The sequence below is a fragment of the Cervus elaphus genome, chromosome 1 (genome assembly GCF_910594005.1).
Source record: "Cervus elaphus chromosome 1, mCerEla1.1, whole genome shotgun sequence".
Taxonomy (NCBI): Eukaryota; Metazoa; Chordata; class Mammalia; order Artiodactyla; family Cervidae; genus Cervus; species Cervus elaphus.
Window position 1 is genome coordinate 22,052,410 of NC_057815.1, and position 20,842 is coordinate 22,073,251.

The window sequence follows — 20,842 nt, forward strand, 5'->3', positions numbered from 1 at the left end:
ATAATTTTATGAAAACAATTTTTTTTTTATGACCATACAACTTTTGGTTTTGTCTCTATACTTAAAGAAACAACTTTCTAATATAAATCTGGTTTCACCAATAGACACTCTCATTGGGAAAAGAACATACTGACCAGACAATTTAAGTAATCCAGTTGGGATTGTAGTTTACTTTTTGTATTTACCATCTGCCTCATGAGCTTTGCTAGTAAAGCCAATTATTTAGAGACCAATCACCCCTTTAAAAAGTGATAACTTTAATTTCTTAACATGCAGAACTGAGAATAAGACCCTTTAGTAACATCTCCAAAGTACAGAGATCCTTCAAAGTCTTAAACAAATAGAATTACTATTTATGAGAGGTATTATTAATCGTAAACTTTTTACACCATTCTACAAAAATTTAGAATTTATTAGGAATTTCAGCAAAACAAGCTCCTGAACTATAGCTAACACATAGTTTGAATAATAAAATATCTTACTTTGTTTTTAAATACAATGAATTTATTTCCAGTAGCATTCTCATTAAAAACAGTGAAGTATTTTCATTTATTAAAAATGTATTTATCAATAAAATACATAATAAAGTGTTATTTATAGCATAAATGTAAATCAATTATCTCCATTGTTCATGTTATTTGATGGTTATAGTATTTTAATAGTTAACAAACACATAAATATATATTTATAGGAGATTCCAAAAAATAATGATTCCATTTAATAGTTACTGTTATACTCATCAGTATTTTCTCTGTGATCTGGATCCAACATCAGGAGATGGACTGGTCCTTGGCTGGCTATTCTGTAACATAATTTCAGAATATATTCTTTTACTGTAGTATTCATAGACTTTAAGGTAAAATCTGTTAGGTGGAGCTCCTTACAGATTACAGATTTTAATAAGACTAAACTCGTAATTCAATTTCTCAAATGCTACATAAACATCAATCTCAACATGATGACTATCACTTTATATAATGCATCATACTAATTATAATGGTTCATAATCTTTACTCTTTGCTATTGGTAAGATGTACTTAGAGGTGCTTTTTTAAAATCATAACCTGCTGTGTAAATGGTCAAAATTTAATAATTTTATTTTCTACAGGAATCACTTGGAGCCCATATAATACCCTAGGAGTAGTTTAACAATGTTAGGCTAAAGAAGTTCTTGGGAAGGTAATTGTTAAAAATTCATTAAATTTATTTTATTTAAAAAGCAGGTAAAGTATTCCAAACTGAAAATTCTGCTTCTAAGATTCCTAGTTTTTATATTGAAAAATCATGGGAGGGCCTGGAGTAACCCTTTTATCCTATATTGTTTGAATTTTATCTGTATAATCTGTGTTATAATGCAAACTACTTGAGGAAAGGAAAGCGTTTTCTGCTTTCAAGTCCCAGCCTGACACAGGGTAAGAACTAAGGCTATATTTGTTCAGTGAATAAAAATAGGCAAATATAATAATTTTTACAAAAAGAAAAAATCAGACTGCTATGGTTGCCAAACAGAAGAACTTCTAAATTTTGGGTAAAACAAAGTCTGAGCTGGGTAAGCCTATCAGGGTGATGACATTGAAGTCAAGTCTTAAAGAACAGTAGGAGAGGGGCATTTAGGGGCAGTCCTGTGAGGCAGTGGGAGCAGCATGGGCCCAGGATGCTGCAAGAAGTTCCAGGGAGAGACCTGCTTCTTCCTCAAGGGTATGTAAATCATGACCTGTGGAGCAACTGGAGATGAGGGTGAAAAGCTCTTGAATGTAGTTCTCTGGAGTTTTTTAAAAATTACTTTTCATTATCTATTTATTTATTTTTGGTTGCCCTGGGTCTTTGCTGCACCGGCTTTTTCTAGCTGCGGCAAACAGTGGCTGCTCTTTGCTCCATTAGGGTGACTTCTCTTGTTGCAGAACACAGGCTCTAGGTGAAGGGGCTTCAGCAGTTGCGGCCCGTGGGCAGTTATGGTTCATGGGCCCTAGAGCGTAGGCTCAGTCGTCGTGGTGCATGGGCTTAGCTGCTCTGTGGCATGTGGAATCTTCCTGGGCCGGGGATCGAACCCTGTCCCCTGAACTAGCAGACGGATTCTTATTCAAGGTACCACCAGGGAAGTCTTTAATTTTATCTTTCAGGTGATGGGTAACTACTGAGATTGGGTTTTAAGAAAGAGAGTGTTACGTTCATACTTGCGCTTTAAAAAGATTGGCGATGGTGTGAAGACGCAGTGGTGAGAGCAAAAAGGGAGGCTGTTGAAATGGTCTAGATGAGACATGATGAATTCTTAAACTAAGATAATATTAGAAATGGAGAGGAGTCAGTGGATTTGAGATGTACTTTATTATTAGGAGGATTTATTGACTAGGGGTTAAGGGAGAATGAGAAGCCTGGATAAGATACAAATTTCTGAGAAATCTGGTGGATAATGGTGTCATTGATTGAAATAAGGATTATAAAAGGTAGAACAGATTTTGGGGGGAGGATGGGAAAGTGTAAACCCTGACTCATCACTGAATAGTTCTGAGAGTTGAGAAAATCAGTTAATGTCACCAACTTAGAAGATTAAAGAGAAGAATATCTATGAGACCATTTGGTACAGTGCTTTTCAATGGTAGGAGCCTAGTAAGTGTGAGTTTCCTTTCTTATTATATCTCGAAAATGTTCAGTTGCCACAAAGACTATTATTGATTAAATGTTAACACTCAGGGGCTTCCCAGGTGGTACAGTGGTAAAGAATCTGCCTGCCAATGCAGGAGATACATGTTCGATCCCTAGGTTAGGAAGACCCCCTGGAGAAGGAAATGGCAACCTACTCCAGTATTCCTGCCTGGAGAATTCCATGGACAGGAGCCTGGCGGGCTGCAGTCCATGGGTTTGGAGTTGGACACGACTGAATGAATACACAACAACATTAACACTTAGGAGCTTCCCAGGTGGCCCAGTGGCTGGGAGCCCACAAGGCTGTGGGTGTGGTCGTGGTCGGGAAACCAAGACTTCAGCTGACAGGACAGCTGAGCCAGTGTGCTCTGGAGCCCGCGCTCTGCAACCAGAGGAGCCTGTGCGCCCACAACTGGAGAAAGCCTGCGCAGCCAAAGCAAACAAACAGATAAACAACACTCAGTAGAGGCCTTTGGAAGAACTCCAGAAACAGTGGTACTTTTATGGATTATAAAATCCTTAGAATATTAAAAAAAGTTTCAGGCTCACTGCATTTAATTGAAGTCTGAAAAATTTGGATAATTTATATATTCACAGACCATGTATAAAAAAGCCATATAATCTCAACCAATATTTTCAAGTATTTAATGTGTGCAAATTTCTATGAAGTGGGCAGATAAGTGAAAAAAAGCCTCTAAGATCCAAAAAAGATTATTCACTTAGAAAGACAACTAATAAAGCGCATATGGAGTATATATGTGTAAAACCAGATATACTGCAGTAATAAGTTCAGAGGAGGCTTAGAGTATCATAGATGGATTGGTCACAGGATGCTTCTTGGGAGAATTAACATTAAGCTGCAGCTTAGAGGGTTGTGTCTGAAGAGTAGAGCGAAAATACAGTGCAGATGGGAATCGGGCAAAAACCTAAGTAAAGCATGAGAAAAACACAAAAGCAGAGCAGAGCATTGCAAACTCGATTCACATTAAATACATTAAACATGTTTGGCTGGAATGGAAGATCGACATGGTACACTATGGGATTAAAAATTGTTGTTAGAATAATTCCTATTTTTTAGAAAAGATGTTACACTTTGCATGTAAATTTTATGTAAATACTTTTTGGAATGTCACTTTTTTTGGATATAATTTAAACTAGTAAGATGACCATGTTTGTTCCTTGCTCAGTCGTGTCTGACTCTTTGTGATCCTATCGAATGTAGCCCACCAGGCTCCTCTGTCCATGGGATTCTCCAAGCAGGAATACTGGAGTGGGTTGCCATTTCCTTCTCCAGGGGATCTTCCTGACCCAGGGATTGAACCCGGTCTCGCACATTGCAGGCGGATTCTTTACCGTCTGAGCCACCTGGGAAGCTGAGGTGGCAATAATAATAATAGTGCAACTGAACATGTATTTAGCACATGCTATGTTATAGGTTCTGTTCTAAGTGCTTTACATGGGTGATTACCTCACATAATGCTAATCAGTACTCTATGGGGGTGGATATTATTCAAGTGATTATGAGTGTTCAATGAAGGAATACAGGAAAGAGTGGGTTGAATACTTTTCTTCTGAAAAATCTCAGAACAGCACTTGCTCTAAGCAATAGCAGTTGACTGTGCTATGAAAGATACTGAGGTGGCTCTCCTGCTCAAAATTATTCCTCTAACCCAAGTATTAAAGTGCCTGAAATCCCACTATTAGAAATCCATTATTGTTCTTTCTAGATAATGGTTTCAAATGATTTAAATGGTTTTACACCATTCAGAATGATTTTTTAAAATGATAAAGTGTCTTTTAAAATTCATACTAAACACATTAGGAAGAAAAAATACATCAGTTTACTTCTATGCCTGAGATGAGAAACCCAGATCAACACTATCAAACACTGGTATGGGGGAAATATCCCAAAGGGCAATAGAATGGGGTAGACATGCAAACAGCAACAACAATAAAACCATATATGTGGGGTGGGGGGTGGTGGATTAATATATAAACTTCACTCAGGTTGTGAATTTTCCAGAGAGATATACAACTTCTGGGAATGAAATATCAATTCCCCAATGTTAAACCAATGACATTTGGGTTTTTAGTACTGGGGTGGGTACCTGATAGATATCATACAATTAGTGTTGCTAGGTGGAGAAATTCAGTTTCTGAATTAACTACAAAATACTTGTACATTGTAAAGCTATAATATAGCATTATAATTTAAAAACAAAATTCTTGTTCATATGGATAGGAAAACATTGGAGATGAATGAAAAATAAAAAACACTGATAAAAAGCTTATCTGCAATATCCCCCAAATAACAAATACTTTTGAACAGACATTTTTGCCATTTAAAGAGGTAGAAATATTTTTTGGAAAAATCTCTATTGACTAGAAATAGGCTATACTACAGGTGTCCTGGTAAATACAATTTTAATGGTCTCTTGTACATACAGAAAGTGTAAGAATATGGTTATATATTGCCTTTTTAAAACTTCATATTAAATAATTTTACATATATAAAACACAATGAAGATCCAAGGACAAATTCTGAAATCTTTTAAAAGACCAAAGTACATGGAAAGCCCATGCACTTTATTCCAAAGGGAGGCACTAAGCTTGGACATCTAAAAGTGTGGACATCTGTTTTCAGGACTATAAATAACAAGCAGTTCAACAGAAGACATGAAGGCAAGGTACAGGCAGAAATAAGCCCAAGTGATTAAAAGAAAAACAGGCTACAAAAACATAAACTGAGAACTCTGCATTCATAATAACCTGAATAAAAAAATAAAAAAATAACCTGAATCCAGTCATGAGAAAACAATCAGATAAATCCAGATTACAGGGTATTCAGTATAACCCGTCTGGACACTTTGCAAGTGTCAATGTAGATGAAAGGTTGAAAAAGGGAAGAAACTTTTCTAGGTTAAAGATATGACAACCAAATGCAACATTATAATCTTGGGTTAGATCCTGGATCAGAGAAATAAAATAGCCACAGAGTGTTTTTTTTAGACAACTGAAGAACTTTGAATGTGGAATGTGTATCAAATAATATGTGATATTAAATTTCTTGGGTGTGATGATGATATTGTGGTTATGTAGGTGAATTTCTGTATGCTGGGGTATCAGAGGGGAAGTATCACCATGTCTACACTTTTAAGCAGTTCATTAAAATATGTGTTTGTGTGTAATTATGCATCTTCTGTCCCATCTACCCTGTCCTATCTGAGCCCATGTATTCTACTCTGCTGTTTCATCTGCCCATCCATCCATCCATCAGATAAACCAAGGACGGCAAAATGTCAACAGCTGGTGAATCTAAATGAAGAGTAAAATAACATAAAATAAAAGCAGCAGACAGAAGGGCAAACAAAAATAAAATGTTCAAATCTCCAGGCAGAATATGACAAATGAAACCGTATTGATGGAGGAGGGGAATGGAGTAATTTTGATGTTATAACTCTGTGAATTTATACTGTTTTCCCTGAGAAAGGGAGGTTGCTGACCTATGTTACTGATATTAAAATAAGGAAGAGTAATGTGTTTGGAGAGAAAGTGAATGGTTACCATCTGTCAATTGATGAAATGCTCTCAATGTAAAAATCTTTATATTATGATTTTTTAAATTAGAGAATATTTGCTTGATTCTAATAAAACATCTTATAATTAAAAAGTTGATTGGGGAGAAAAGCTTCCTAAAAGTCAGTCTCAAGAAAAATTATCAATAAAGAATTCTTACATATAAAAACATGATGTTTCCTAAAACAAGAAAACAAAAAATACTCTGAAAATACTTACCAGAAGTGGTATTATTTGTAAAGTACTTTTGATGGATGGATTTTTGCAAATGATTTCTTGTATATCTGAAATAATTATACCATGATATATAAATAATTTAGTTATGTATATTGAAAGGACTGGCTAAAGAATCAAATATTAAACTCTGATGTGTCAAAATATTCAAAACTGAATAAGAAACTTTTTTCCTTATTGTCCTCAGAAACAATCAAGAGTTAATTTGATTAAAAACAATTATTATACACAAAATTTATGTTCCTAAAAAGACATTCCTAGTACTTTGACTGTCCCATACCAATCTTTATTCAAATGCTAGGTTATTTTTTCTTTAAAGTTTTTCTATCTTCTTGTGTGTTTTTTTTATTTTTATTTTTCTATCTTCTTTTTCAACAAAAAACAAATTTCATTCTTGGAGGATCTCAGGAAAAAGGAGGAGATGTTTAGCTACTGAGGTGCAAAAAGTTTAGTAATTTGGTCAGCTCTTGCCTTTTCAGTGTTTTTGCTTTTGTCCATATAATAGCAAGGATCTGGGCTGAAGAAAAAAATTAAGACAGAATCTTTTATATGAAGCATTTAAGATGTGTGGAAGTATCTAAAGGAAAAAAAGAGCCCTCCAAAAACACTGACTTGATGCTTTCATTCTTTATCTACTTAATTTTTGAAGAAGGAAATGGCAACCCACTCCAGTAATCTTGCCTGGAAAATGCCATGGACAGAGAAGCCTGGTGAGCTAGGTCCATGGGGTGGCAAAGAGTTGGCCGCTGCTGAGCACAGCACAACTGCATAATTTTACATCTTAAACCTATAGCTTTAGTTAGGTATTGCTTTTGTAGATTCAGCACCCTGTCTTTTATTAATGTATTAAGTATTTAATTTTGAAATTAACACAAAGAGTATGTAAAAAATACGTGCATATTTTAGTTAGTAATAATAAAGCTAATGTCTTGTGTAACTACCTAGACTAAGACATTTGAACATTATCACTTTGGAGAAATCCTGGAATTCCCTACCTCACCTGCCCTGGGGATTGCACTCTCTTCCCTTGCTCACAGAGGTAATGCACTAAACTGGCTTTGCTTCTTTATATATATGTTTAAAAATTTTTGGCTTTTGTTGTTATGCTCATCTCTATCCCCTGGAGAAGGGAATGGCAACCCACTCCAGTATTGTTGCCTAGAGAATCCCATGGACAGAGGAACTTAGTGGGCTACACTCCATGGGGTTGAAAAGAGTAGGACACGACTAAGCAACTAACACACACACACTACACATACTTATACATGTTTCCTGATACACATGTGCAGTTTTCTCTAGATATGCACCTAGAAGTAACTAGGTTGGAGGGTATGTTCAATTTATTACATGGGTAGCAAAACATTTCCTAAAAGATTGCCTCAGTTTACATTCCCATCAGGATTACCAGAGAGCTCTAACTGCTGTATGTCTTTGCCAACACAGCATTGCCACGTTTTTAAACTCATGTCTTTTGATGAGTTTATAACTGTATCTCATTTTATTTTGCATTATTAATAATGTTGAATAAGCTATTAGTGTTTATTGTCATTTGCATTTTCTTTGTTATGAAGTTCCTGTTCATTTTCCCACACCTATTTTTCTACTAAATTGACTTTTCTTATTGATATATAGTTCTTTATATATTTGAATGATGTATTAAATTTTCTTTTGTTTTGTGGCCTGCCTTTTCATTCTTTTAATGTTCTGATATGAAGAAAAGTTTGTAACTTTAATACAGTCAAATTTATTATCTTTTTCCTCCATAGATTATGATCCTTGTGCTCTACTTAAGAAATCCTTCCTTGAAATCCTGAGATTACAAATATTTTCTATGCTACCTCCTAAAAGCTTTATATATATATTTTTCATATTTAATCTTTAATCACCGTGTAACTGATTTTTACATATATTATGTAGTAGGAGCTCAATTTAATTTCTTTCCATTTGATGCCCAATTGTTGCAATATGAAGTGACAAACAGCTTGTCTCAAAATGAACCGCAGAAGTTCTTCATAGCTGTTTGGAACCCAAGAACAGGTTCTCATCCCATGTGAAAGGGTTTTACCTAAATCCAATCAGTAGCTCATTCCAGTGAAAAAGGCTGCAGTTTCTCACACTGGGATCCCAATCAGATGTTTGTTAGATGGGTTTGTACTGTCCCATGGCTCTTAGATCCTCTGTTCTGGTGTTTTCCTTCAAACGTTTTGTCTCTTGGTGTTTCAGTTTGGAAATTTTCTCTCATTTATCTTCAGATTCATAAATTCTTTCCTCAGCTTTGTTGAATCTACTGACAAGTACATAGAATACATTACTCGTTTCTGTTGCAGTGTTCCTGTTTCTCACATTTCTATCTGACCCTTTTGTATGGGTTCCATCTCTCCATTGAATTTCTTTATCTGTTCAGCCTTGTAATCTCCCATGTGACCCACCTTTTCCACTATCACCTTTAACATATTAGTCATATTAGTCATAGTTATTTAAAATTATCTACCCAACAGTTTCAATATCTGGGCCACCTGTGTCTCACTCTGTTCATTGCTTTGTCCCTTGACTGAGTTTTTTTCCTTGCTTTTTAAGTTTTGACTGAATGCTGAACTTCTTGTTTGAGGTAAACATGTTTGTGCCAGAAAATGGGCATGTTTTTTCTGTTAGACAATTGATGTGTATGTATGTGTGTGTGTCATTAGTCCACTCAGTTTGAGTCTTACTGTTGCTATGGTTACCTTCAGTGCATCAGTGGTTTCAATATTCTCTAGTGTTATTTTGTGCTTCTGCAGGTGTCAGAGGCTTTCCCCTTACATTTTCCCCTCTACTTTCAGGTTTTGCATCCCTGTGTGTCTGCACAGCACCACAAGACTCTCTATGCTCCTGCTTTTCTCCAGCTGATTCCCACTGCTTGTTTCTTGGTACTTGCTGGCCTTGTAGCGGGGCAGTAGTGGAGTTTTTCTGTTGTCCTGCTCCAGGCTTAGTCTTAGGCATGTCCTTCATGCCTCCTCAGTCATTCTGCTCCTCCTTTCCAGGGCAGTCCACCTTGTCCACTATATCTTTGGAAGGTTTTGTGCAAGACAATTTTGTGCCCCTTCTCCAATAGCATGATACCTCAAATAATCTGGGTCTCTGCCTCCTTTTTGCCCCTTCTCCAAGAGTAGAAGCCTACTTCTCTTACCTTTCCGCTACACCCAGTAAGTCTTCACTTGTGCCCTGGGGGCAATCAGCAGTTTGCTGCCTCTATCCCAATACCTCTGTGTGTGCTCAGTTGTGTCCAAATCATTGCACCCCAATGGACTGTAGCCCAACAGGTTCCTCTGCCCATGGAATTTTTCAGGCAAGAATACTGGAGTGGGTGCCATTTCCCACTCCTGGGGATCTTCCTGACCCTGGCATCAAACGCACATCTCTTTTGTCTCCTGCTTTGGCAGGTAGATTCTTTACCTCTAGTGCCACCTGGGAAGCCCAGACCTTCATTCTGCAGGAAAGAAGGTTCTGTATGGAGCTTGATACCTTTCCTACAGTGATGCCTGCTCCCCTTCTCCAAGACTGCACCACTGAGAAAGAATTTCTCTAGTCTCCTGTTCTGCTCTTATATATCAATTTTTTCAGTCTATTTGTTCTATCAATTACTGATTGTAATTAATTATAATTAATGTTAAAATATCCACTAATCATGGCTAAAAGACACTTTATACATTTTGAGGCTATGTTTTTAAATGTTTATACAGTGAAAATATTTTATAGATTTTTCCTGTATTAAAACTTTGATCATCATGAAGTCATCTTTTTTTATGTCTAGTAATGTTTTCTGCTTTATAGTCAATTTCATCTGCTAATAATTCATCTAAACTAGTTTTCCTCTGTGACCTTAGTAATTAGCACAGACATACTTTATTCGTCAACATCTAAAGTTAATTTCTGTCTCTCATGGACAGAGGAGCCTGGTAGGCTGCAGTCCATAGGATTGCTAAGAGTAGGACATGAATGAGGTGACTTAGGAAGCATGTACAAAGTTTATCTCTATCGTTACTCAATTCCATAACCATATAAGAATTCCAGTACACTTTAATACCAGTTATGTTTTCCAATTTATGTAATATTTTTGATAGGTATTTAAATTCTGTTTTCTCTTTGAATCACATACTACTTTTTAACTACATTTATTATTTTTTTTATACAATGTTTGTTCAAATTTACCCTCTCAGGCTATCCATCTGAGATCACTTTTGGTTTGCTAAAGTACATTCTTTAGAATTTCCTTTAGGAAGAGACTGTTGTTGACAAAAACCTCTTAAAGAGTTACACAGACATACAGAGACATATAGAGGGGTGAAAAAAGCTTGCATGTCTTCGCCCCTCATCTGTTTAATTCTGAGACTTGTTAGGCAAGCTTTTTTTTTTCTTCAACCTCTTTGTCTCTCTGGGAGTGTGAGACTGCATAGGATGTAGCTCCTCGGTAGGCCCAACTTTAGGGTGGGAGGGTCTTCCATGAGACTACTCATCTTAAGTAGGCCATGGATTTTGTCTTCTGTTCTCATTTCTCCGTGAGGCCATGAAAACAAAGCTCAGTTTCACTCTGTGGGTTAAATGTTCTCAAGAGAAAAGCTAGCAGCAGCACTCTCCTGATCACTCTAGGCTCTTATTTATATTTAGTTCCTGGTCCTACGAATTTCTGTATTCTTACCATCTTATTGTTATATTTAAGATTTTGAAGTACATAATCCTGAATTTATGGTTGTTTCTGATGGATGGTAAGTACGGAGGATGAGATGATTGGATGGGATCACTGACTTAGTGGACATGAGTTTGAGCAAACTCAGGAAGACAGTGAAGGATGGGGAGGCCTGGCATGCTGTAGTTCATGGGCTGACAAAGAGTTGGACATGACTTAGTGACTGAATGGCAACAATCCTGAATTTATGGTTGTTTTAGATGGATGGTAGGTACAGATAACTAGCTTGTCACATTGCTGAAATGGAAGTATATTCACACATTGCCAAAAGACAATTAAGCCTGCCAGTGAAACCGGTATCATTGTAAAGGATATGAATACAGTATACCTGAAATAGTATATACATTCAGATAAATTTTAAATTGTTATATACTTGATTCAAATAGGTGATAAGCTGGACACATTTTGCATTTTCATTTTCAATTTTTAAATTAAATTTTAAACAAAAATTGTCTAAGAATAAAATACAAAATTTCCTGTATACAAAAACTGTTCTTCCATACTTACAGTATAACCTTTCATTGAGATGATTGAGGGACTGTAGGATCTTTTGTTCTTCAGCTGATAGTGCACAGATGTTAAATTGCTGCGTTTTATTTAAAGCCAGATTTGTCTGCTGTAGCTGCTTGCTATTCATGACAGTTAGAATCTCATCCTCAGGCACTGAAGCTTTCACTAGATTTTCAGCCATCAAAAATTCAGAAGTACTGCCTGAAACTACAGAAACTTTATATTAACTATTCTTTGATCCCTTTTTGTCTTTGGGATCTGTCCTTATACATACTTAACTGACATGCCTGTACGTATTAATTTCACAAGCAGAAACCCAGTAAATCTTTTGTTACTTTGCATTTTATTTGTCAGGGTCTTCTATATCTAGTATTTTCCTATCCTTAATGAAAAAACAGATACTCAAAATGATGGCAGTGAGGTAATAAAAGTTCATAGAGTGTTAGTTGAACTAAGGAAAAAATACATTATGTATATGTAGATTATTTCTGTGTTGTTTTTATTATTCATTGGTAGAATAAAGAGATGAAGGAGACTGTCTTATAATAGCAATTATGATGATAAGAGAAAAGGAACTTAAGGAAATTTTAGAAAATTAGATGATCAGCTGGACAGAACTGAAAGCTTAGAAACTGACCAAATAAAAGACCATATGACTAAAGAAGGATCAAATACACGAAAGAAGATGAGTCAAATACCTTAGCTTGTTGCTTATAAAATAAGCACTTTGGAGTTTCACTTCACATCATCTATTTAAACAAATTTCAAAGGAATTAAAGAGTTAAGTTTAACAAATCAAATCATTAAAGTAATCTAGAGGGAAAAGAAACATTTCTAACTTTCTTCATCGGGAAGTTTCTTTGGTAATGTACAAATCACTAAGACAAAACCAAAAACAAATTTTTTAAGGTTGGTCTTCCCTAATAGATTTTAAATTCTGAAGGCCAAGACTTTTATATGTTTGGTTAATTATTATGTATCCAAAATATCTAGTTGCAGGCAGGAAATTAGCTCTCAATAATTATTTATTGAATGGAAAAATGTAAAGTAAGACTTCTATATGTGAAAATAAAGCATAAGTGGAATAAAATCCACATAATAAAGTAGTAAAAACATTTGTAACCAGCATAAGGATGAGAATCCTTGATATTTAGAGAGTGTGCAGAAATGAGTGAGAAAATACTAAAACTCCAATATTTATAGGAAACAAGAATATGAAGAAAAAATTCACCAAAATAAATACACATACAGAAACAATTAAGCTTATTATTTGTAAAAGGTACTCAAATAAAAACTAATAACAAACCATTTCTCTGCCATATATGCAAATAATAGATGTGATATTCACCTCAAGTTCACATACACCCCAGAAGAATTTTGAATGATAATACTTCTCAGGAAAATGCTACAGGAACATATAAAATAAGCCACAACAAAATTTATTTCCTTTGACCTAGTACTCATTTAATACACAGAGTTTCATTCAATAAATATTAGTTGGGTGCCAATTAAGCCAGGTACTCTAATTTTAATTCTGGGTATATAAATATGGAAATCATCGAATAGTCAGGAAAAAATCTGATGTAGAAAGATGTTCAATATATTATTATTTAGAACAAATAAAAACTGGCAACAGTCTAAATGTGCAGGGTGAGGAGAATTCAGGTCCTAATTGGTGATATAACAGTCATGTGATATGTAAGAACTTTGGAAAATATGTATAAGAACAACAAAAAAGAAATCATTGGGAACAAAGCTAAGAGGAAAATGTTTAAACTAAAACATACCTTCTTCAATATTAGAAGTACCCTTTGTAGTTTGTTTTGGCTCATTTGAACTTAGCTGGATACTTTGTCCAAAATTCTATAAAAATAGAATATTAAATCAGAATATAATTCCATATTTAAAATTAGTGATATATATTGGCTTAGAAACTTTTATTTGCTGTTTTTATTTTCAATTATCACTATTCATATAATACATATTTCCTTTTTTTTTTGGAGCAGAAATTAAGAATTACTGGAATAAGCACTTTCTATGGTAACTAAATGGCTTTCCTGATAGCTCAGTAGGTAAAGAATCCACCTGCAGTGACTGATCCGCCTGTTTGATTCCTGGGTCAGGAAGATTCCATGGAGAAGGAATACGCTACCCACTCCAGTATTCTTGGGCTTCCCTTGGGACTCAGCTGGTAAAGAATCTGCCTGCAATGCGGGAGACCTAGGTTCGATCCCTGGGTTGGGAAGATGCCCTGAAGAAGGGATATGCTACCCACTCCAGTATTCGTGGGCTTCCCTTGAGACTCAGCTGGTAAAGAATCCGCCTGCAATGCGGGAGACCTAGGTTCGATCCCTGGGTTGGGAAGATGCCCTGGAGAAGGGAAAGGCTAGCCTGGAGAATTCCATGGACTGTATAGCCCATGGGGTCCCAAAGAGTTGGACATGACTGAGTAACTTCCACTTTCATGGTAACTAAAGATTAGAAAAATGTTTTCTGTCAATTTTGGTACATTTTCAGATTGCAATATCATCTCGGACATTTGGAAGAGGGAAGTAAGTTGGGTGTTAATCAAAAGTATTAACTAAAGGAAAGGTAAAAAATTACCCTAAGGCTGGTTTATCATTGTAAGGGTAGGTGACAATTATTAGCCAAAAGTCTCTGATTGTGGCTTTATGCCAAGGATAAGCAAGCATCTTATATGACAATACTTAAAAAAGAAACAGCTGCCTCAATGCTGTACAGAACTGAGAAATAAGAAATATTAGAGCACTGGCAACTAGCATTTCTATTCAACACTCTTGAGTGATACCAACTCTCCTTCCCTGGATATGGCCTACTTTGATTCTTTACGCTCATTCTGTTCCACTTTAAGAAATGATTCTTAGATTAAGTTGCCTGGCTATTACTATACCTAGCCTTTGTTCAGTCTAATTGGAAGAGTAACTGAGGCAGGCTTCTGCAAAAACCCTGCTTCAATAGCTCTCAGCCTTGCCTGTTCTCCATTATAGACTTGAGGCAACCTGGACTGAGACCATGGCACAAAGTGGCAATTGTGCTTTTTTTATCTTTCATTGTGTTGGAGAAGACTCTTGAGAGTCCCTTGGACTGCAAGGAGATCCAACTAGTCCATCCTAAAGGAGATCAGTCCTGGGTGTTCATTGGAAGGACTGATGTTGAAGCTGAAATTCCAATTCTTTGGCCACCTGATGCGAAAAGCTGACTCATTTGAAAAGACCCTTATCTGTGAAAGATTGAGGGCAGGAGGAGAAGGGGACGACAGAGGATGGGATGGTTGGATGGCATCCACCAACTCAATGGACATGAGTTTGAGTAAACTGTGGGAGTTAGTGATGGACAGGGAGGCCTGGCGGTTCATGCGGTCGCAAAGAGTTGGATACGACTGAGCAACTGAACTGAACTGACCTCTTTTAGATTCTCTCCACACAGAAGCAGTGGTTGGGAAAAATCCAGTGTGATAAAATACATTTCCTAATAACAAGGTGACAGAGCCAGTGCTATAGTAACTGAATCCTTGTTTACCTTCTTGAGTGAAAACAAAACCAAACTCAACCCCAAACCAAAAATCAAAACGAAACAATAGGGATGAAAAAAATTAAACTTCAAAACTTTGTTTTGAGTCAGGAAACACTGACCTATTTTAAAGCTAACAAGACTTTTGTAGATGTATAAGTGGAGTGAAAGATGTGTATGTGAAAGTGGAAGTGGAGCTTCTGGGAAGAACAGAAATGGACTCTAAAGGCAGCAAGATAGAATGCAAAGGAGCAAATCACTGAAGAGCAGAAAAAGACACAGGAAAATAGAGATGAATTTAGAGAGGACAACAGTAATGGCATTTAAAATTCACTTTGTTCATTTTTTGTTATAACTATACATTACTTATAAATTTAATATATATTGATAAAAATAACAAATAAAGATAAAAAATGTGTTCACTTTAGAGATTTTGAGATGTTTGATATGAACAACATGGAAGTTAAAAAGGAAAGACTTATTAGGTATTATTCTATTTGTAATCATGAAGTTATATTTATAATTATGTACTATGTTTGTTATTAAGCAGTAAAAATGTACTGGTAATGTGACAGCATTATTTACATAAATAAAAAAACTAAATGATTTGTTTTGCTAAATCATGGTTGATTGTTCTCCATATTAATAACTAGCCATATAAAAATCAATAGTTTCTACAATATTCAGACAATAGGACCGTCTACCTTTAACTTGAAATACAAATTTTTCATAAAACATTCTATTTCAATTCTATTAAAAATCAGAGGTTGTATTTAATGCTATTCACTCATCCATCTAGGTTGTAAAAAATATTTTAAATACAATCCTTGGATCAAATTAGACTGCTAGAAAATGTTATATTTAGGTCACATTTATTTAGCTTTCATAGAATCACCTCCACTAACTTTCAAATCCACATTATTATGCTTCTGACCTTTACTGAAGACCTCTATTTCAAACAGCACAGGAAACTCCTTATTTATTTGTTGCTGACTGCTAACAGGGATGTATCTATTATGAACTTCAAGGTCCTGTATAGGAGATCCTCAATGGTATAAACAAAGTCATTGTCGATATCCCCTGAGAACAATGCAACACTCTATTTTCCTTCTTGGCCTGTCTTCCAGGAAGTTCAGGTTCAAGGAGGACATTTAAACACACTGGAACCATATTAGTCTTTATGATAAGCACATTGCTTTATTTTCCATGGCTCTGGTTTACTTTTCTTTTTTTCCCTTTTTTAATGTATAGCTAAATATTAATATTGTTGTGGATAAATTCAGCTTTCCCCCAGAGCTGACTATAAATAATAACAAATAACAAATAAAATAATTTCTTAAGCTTGCTTTAAAATATTCATTGGTAACTGATCATTCAGGCAAAGTAGAATATAGCATTTACGTATAGTACAATAAGCTCCTGGCATAGAGAGTTCCAGGGCTTCACAATGGCTCTGGCTATATCATTTATGTTGTGGAACAGTTTACAGGCAGGGCACAGACCTTTAAGAACATTCTGTTTTCCAAGCAATTTTTCACTATTGAATAGAGATGTCTACTAATGCTGTACTTACATTCATCTGCTCCCTGTACTTCTGTCCTACAGATCCAGGGTTTTGTCTTTTTTGCTCTAAAAGACTTTTGTGCTTATTTTCGACAATTTGTTTTCTTCTTGTAACACTAGAATCTTAAACAAATACCACGACAAAGTCAAAATTTACACAAGTAGACAGTATATATCCACTGTAAACTTCCAAGTTACTTTCAAACATCACAGAAAACCCTAAGTTTCATTCATTCAGTTGGCAAGCTTTTATTGAACTTCTCTTACATGTACGATGCATGACACAGGTACCATAATGGTTTAAACATCTCTGCTTTTGAGGGGTCTATAGTTTAGAGCAGTGACCTCTAAAGTGTTGTGGCAGAACACCAGGAGGATATGCAAAATAAATCACTGTTGCACAGGAAGAACATGTTAAAATTTAATTTCCTATTATCTAAAAATTAGAAACTTAAAATTTACTGTGGTAAAACATGATTGATACTGGCACCCTTGTGAGTTTGCATGGTAGATGCATACAGTGCGCATACACGGTATGCACACTGCATACAGTAAACAGTTGTCTTGCAGGAAGTGCAGAGGTTCTAAGTGTGTGAGTTTGGCAGTGTTATCTTCACAAGTGTCCTTTTGTGTCCTTCAATGCACTGAATTTTATGTGTGCCCTGGATTTATGGATATCTCATAGTATCTGAATGAATCCTTACAAAGTGGAAAAGAGGCTAAAATGACTTTTGTAGGGCTTTTATTGTATGTGTAATATTTTATTATTATTTTATTTATTATTTTCTCTATGACTAATTAAAAAATAGTCTTGCAAAATCATAAAGACAATACTAATAGTGCAAGCACAGGAGAATAAGAAAGACAGAGCTGATTCACATCTTATTCTCATTACAAACTCTCTGCCACACAATAACAATGACAGTATAGTTACATTATAACAAAGGATCACAAATCTAAAAATTGTAAAAAATAACAATAAACCTCACTCTGTGTATTATGCCTTGAGATATCTAAGGATGGTATATAGAAGTCATCTTAAAAAAAAAGTCATCACTTATCATCTTATCCCATTCAGAAAATTATTAATACTATGAGAAATTTTTTGCATGTTAGTACATAAAATTGTTCTTATAATTATTATTTTAAAATGTATGATTTATAAGATACAAAATTTAAAAATTATTTTAAAAGTCTGTATTTCATCCTTGTCTCAGTTAAAAATTTTTTCTATTTCTGGCTAAGGTGCTTAACGTATATATTAGTAGAGTAATATGTGTGTATGGTATATATGTATGTGATATTTGCTCAACATTTTTGTTAATGGTGGTACAATAAAAACTCTTGGAGTCCATGATTCCAGAAGAATGGATATAAATTTAAATGGATTATTACAGTAAAGTGAATAAACTGTATGTGTATGAATAAACTGAAGTTGTAAAGAATTAAGTGAAAACACAGAGCCTTTGTCAGAATCAAGAAAGCTTTCACAGAGGTTATGTTTAAGCTTGGTCTTAAAGGAGTAGTAGGCCTCCAAGTACAAGGATCTTTGAATCAAAAGGAACATTATGTTCTAAAGTACAAAGTAACAATGATACATAGTTAATAAGACTCTTGGACTGAAAGGTGGAAAATTCAAGGAGTGTGTATAAGCACACAAATGTCTTGGGAGTGTATATGTGTGCTTCTGTCATACAGGTTTAGGTAGGAAAAAATATATAAATATTTGTAGCTGAAATTATGTACTGAAAGAACACAGATATTTATGTTACCATAGCTAAATATCTGTATATTTTCTCTATATAACATATATATAATTATACACATACACTATAAGTAGATACCTGTATCTATATAACAACAAAGACATAAAAGCTTTCAAATTTCAAGAAAGCTGGCTAGTAATTGAACATCTGATTTTTTAGAGTAAGAAATACTAACATAATTTTAGCTAATGTGTTGAACAGTTATAGTTGCCCAGGCCTTGTTCTATACTATAGGCACTGTTATCATCACTATTTTTATAGATAAAAATACTGAGGCACAGGCAAGTGTCAGTAACTTGCCCAAGGTCACAGAGCCAGTAAAGGGCGATGATGAGATTTAGCTCAAACAGTCTCTAAAATCTAGAATTCTACTCTTACTCTCTATGCTAGTAATTTTCATTTTGATTTGGCTGTGTCTCATAGAAAGATATCTTCCGTTGTGACCCGTGATGCATATATAGTTTTGTGAACCATATTTACTCTTACAATATACAGTGCCCTCTGGTAGTTTCTATTCTAGAACATTCTACAATTATATTTCATTAAAAATTTCTGGTTACTACTCATTAACTGATTTATAATCTGCTAATGAGTAATGACCTATAGTTTAAAAAGCACTGTATTATGTTTACTCTAATAAGGGAATGCTAAATATGTTAAATGCTCGATATATTACATGTTAATAGCTTATAGTGAGATAATTTGGGTACCAATAAAGTTTTAATACTGTTTATTATGCTTGGAATTGTCTTCTAAATCTTGAAAAGTCCCCATTTTTCTATTTTTGAACAGCTCTAAAAACATCTTAAGTGAAAATTGACTTGGTTACATGACTGCTGTATCAATAATTTTTCTCTTCCTTCAGCCTGTTAATAAACCTTCTGGAGGCAAGACCTACCAATACTTTTGTACTTTCTCAATTCATAGCATAATTATTTGTTTTTGATTGTTCTTTGTGTAGATGTTCAGTTTTGTGGATTATAAAGTGATACTAAGAACAGAAGAAAATATATGCTTAAAACTTTTCATGTTTTGTTCCATTCACATACATGAACTTAAATACTATTTACTAATTAATATAATAGCTGAGAATATATGTATTTTTGCAAAAATAATATAGTTTGTGCTGGCATCTCTAGTCAAATTTCTTGTCTCATATGAAAATTCTAAATATGATAGAATTACTACCAAAACTCAAAATAAAGCTAATCTTTAGGAAGGTATTATGTATTTTAAAATTTACAGTATTCTCAATTATAAACAAGGGGAAATTCTGGAGACATTAATGAAATTATAGTTTGGGAAGTGATCTTAGATGTTAACTAGTTCAACCTCTTACTCATAAATCTAAACCACTCAGAGATGGACAGTCAACCTGTGCTTGAATGCTTAAGTGAAGGGAAGCCACTTCCCCATGGGGGTACCTTCCCCAATTGTTGGTGGTATTAGCTCAAATTCTTCCTCATGCTGAGCTGAAAACATATTTGCACATTTTACCCCTTCACTTAGTTCTGTTTCCCCCTTTTTTAACATAATAAACCTTCAAACATTTGTACAGAGCCTGTACATGTCTCTCTGGCTTGAGCTCCTTTAATTGGCCTTCAGACACAACCCCTCCTTCCAGAGTTCTGGCTCACTCCAGTTTGTTTATATACAGCTCTTAAAATATATAGCCTAAAATAATGTAGACTATCGCAGTACTTCCAAAGATCTGGTTATTATTGCCTAAAATTATATTAAGTTTCTAACAGATACAGTAAAGTTTTCTTGTTTGTTTAGTTTTGTCTTGATTTTTTCTTTTCTTAAAGAAAAACTGTCAAGATAGATATCTTGCTTCTGTAAAAAAAAAAAAATAAAGCCAAACTAAATAGATAGAAACAAAATGCAAAAAAAAAAAAAGACCACAAATTGGTAGAAAATATATGCAACACATATAACTGATGTAGAATCCTAGAATATATTGATATAAGGAACTTTTATCAATCAGGAAAAAAAAACTCAGAACCCAAGAGAAGACATTTCACAAAAGAGAAAATGCAAATTATGCATAAACATATGAAAAATGCTCAACTCAGTAGTAACTAGGGCAACACTATTTCTCACCCATACTTTTGAAAATATTAAAGTCTGACTACTGGAGGTTTAGTGAGCACGTAGTAAAGGCAACTCTCATTTATTGCTTTGGAAAATAATTTGGCACTACCTGTTGCAGTATACTTAACCTGGGTGAAATACACATACCCAGCAACATGTGTATCAGCAGATGTACAAAACTGTTCCTAGAAGCACTATTCAT

General features: G+C 34.8%; 1 protein-coding gene across 10 annotated transcripts in view; it reads right to left on the reverse strand.

Annotated features, from left to right (window-relative positions):
- CEP126 (centrosomal protein 126) overlaps positions 1-20,842 on the reverse strand; it is a 105,501-nt gene continuing 84,659 nt past the window's right edge. For 3 of the 10 annotated variants that reach the window (XM_043895578.1, XM_043896192.1, XM_043896111.1), the window contains 5 exons: positions 16,791-16,903; positions 13,474-13,549; positions 11,684-11,893; positions 6,439-6,503; positions 311-802 (listed from right to left, as the gene is read on the reverse strand). In XM_043895578.1, coding sequence (XP_043751513.1) covers positions 740-802; positions 6,439-6,503; positions 11,684-11,893; positions 13,474-13,549; positions 16,791-16,903 — 527 coding nt within the window. In that variant the 3' untranslated portion in view covers positions 311-739. Of the gene's footprint in view, positions 803-6,438; positions 6,504-11,683; positions 11,894-13,473; positions 13,550-16,790; positions 20,383-20,842 lie in introns of those variants that run through there. The other 7 variants (XR_006339820.1, XR_006339825.1, XM_043895664.1 and 4 more) reach the window with 6 other exon arrangements.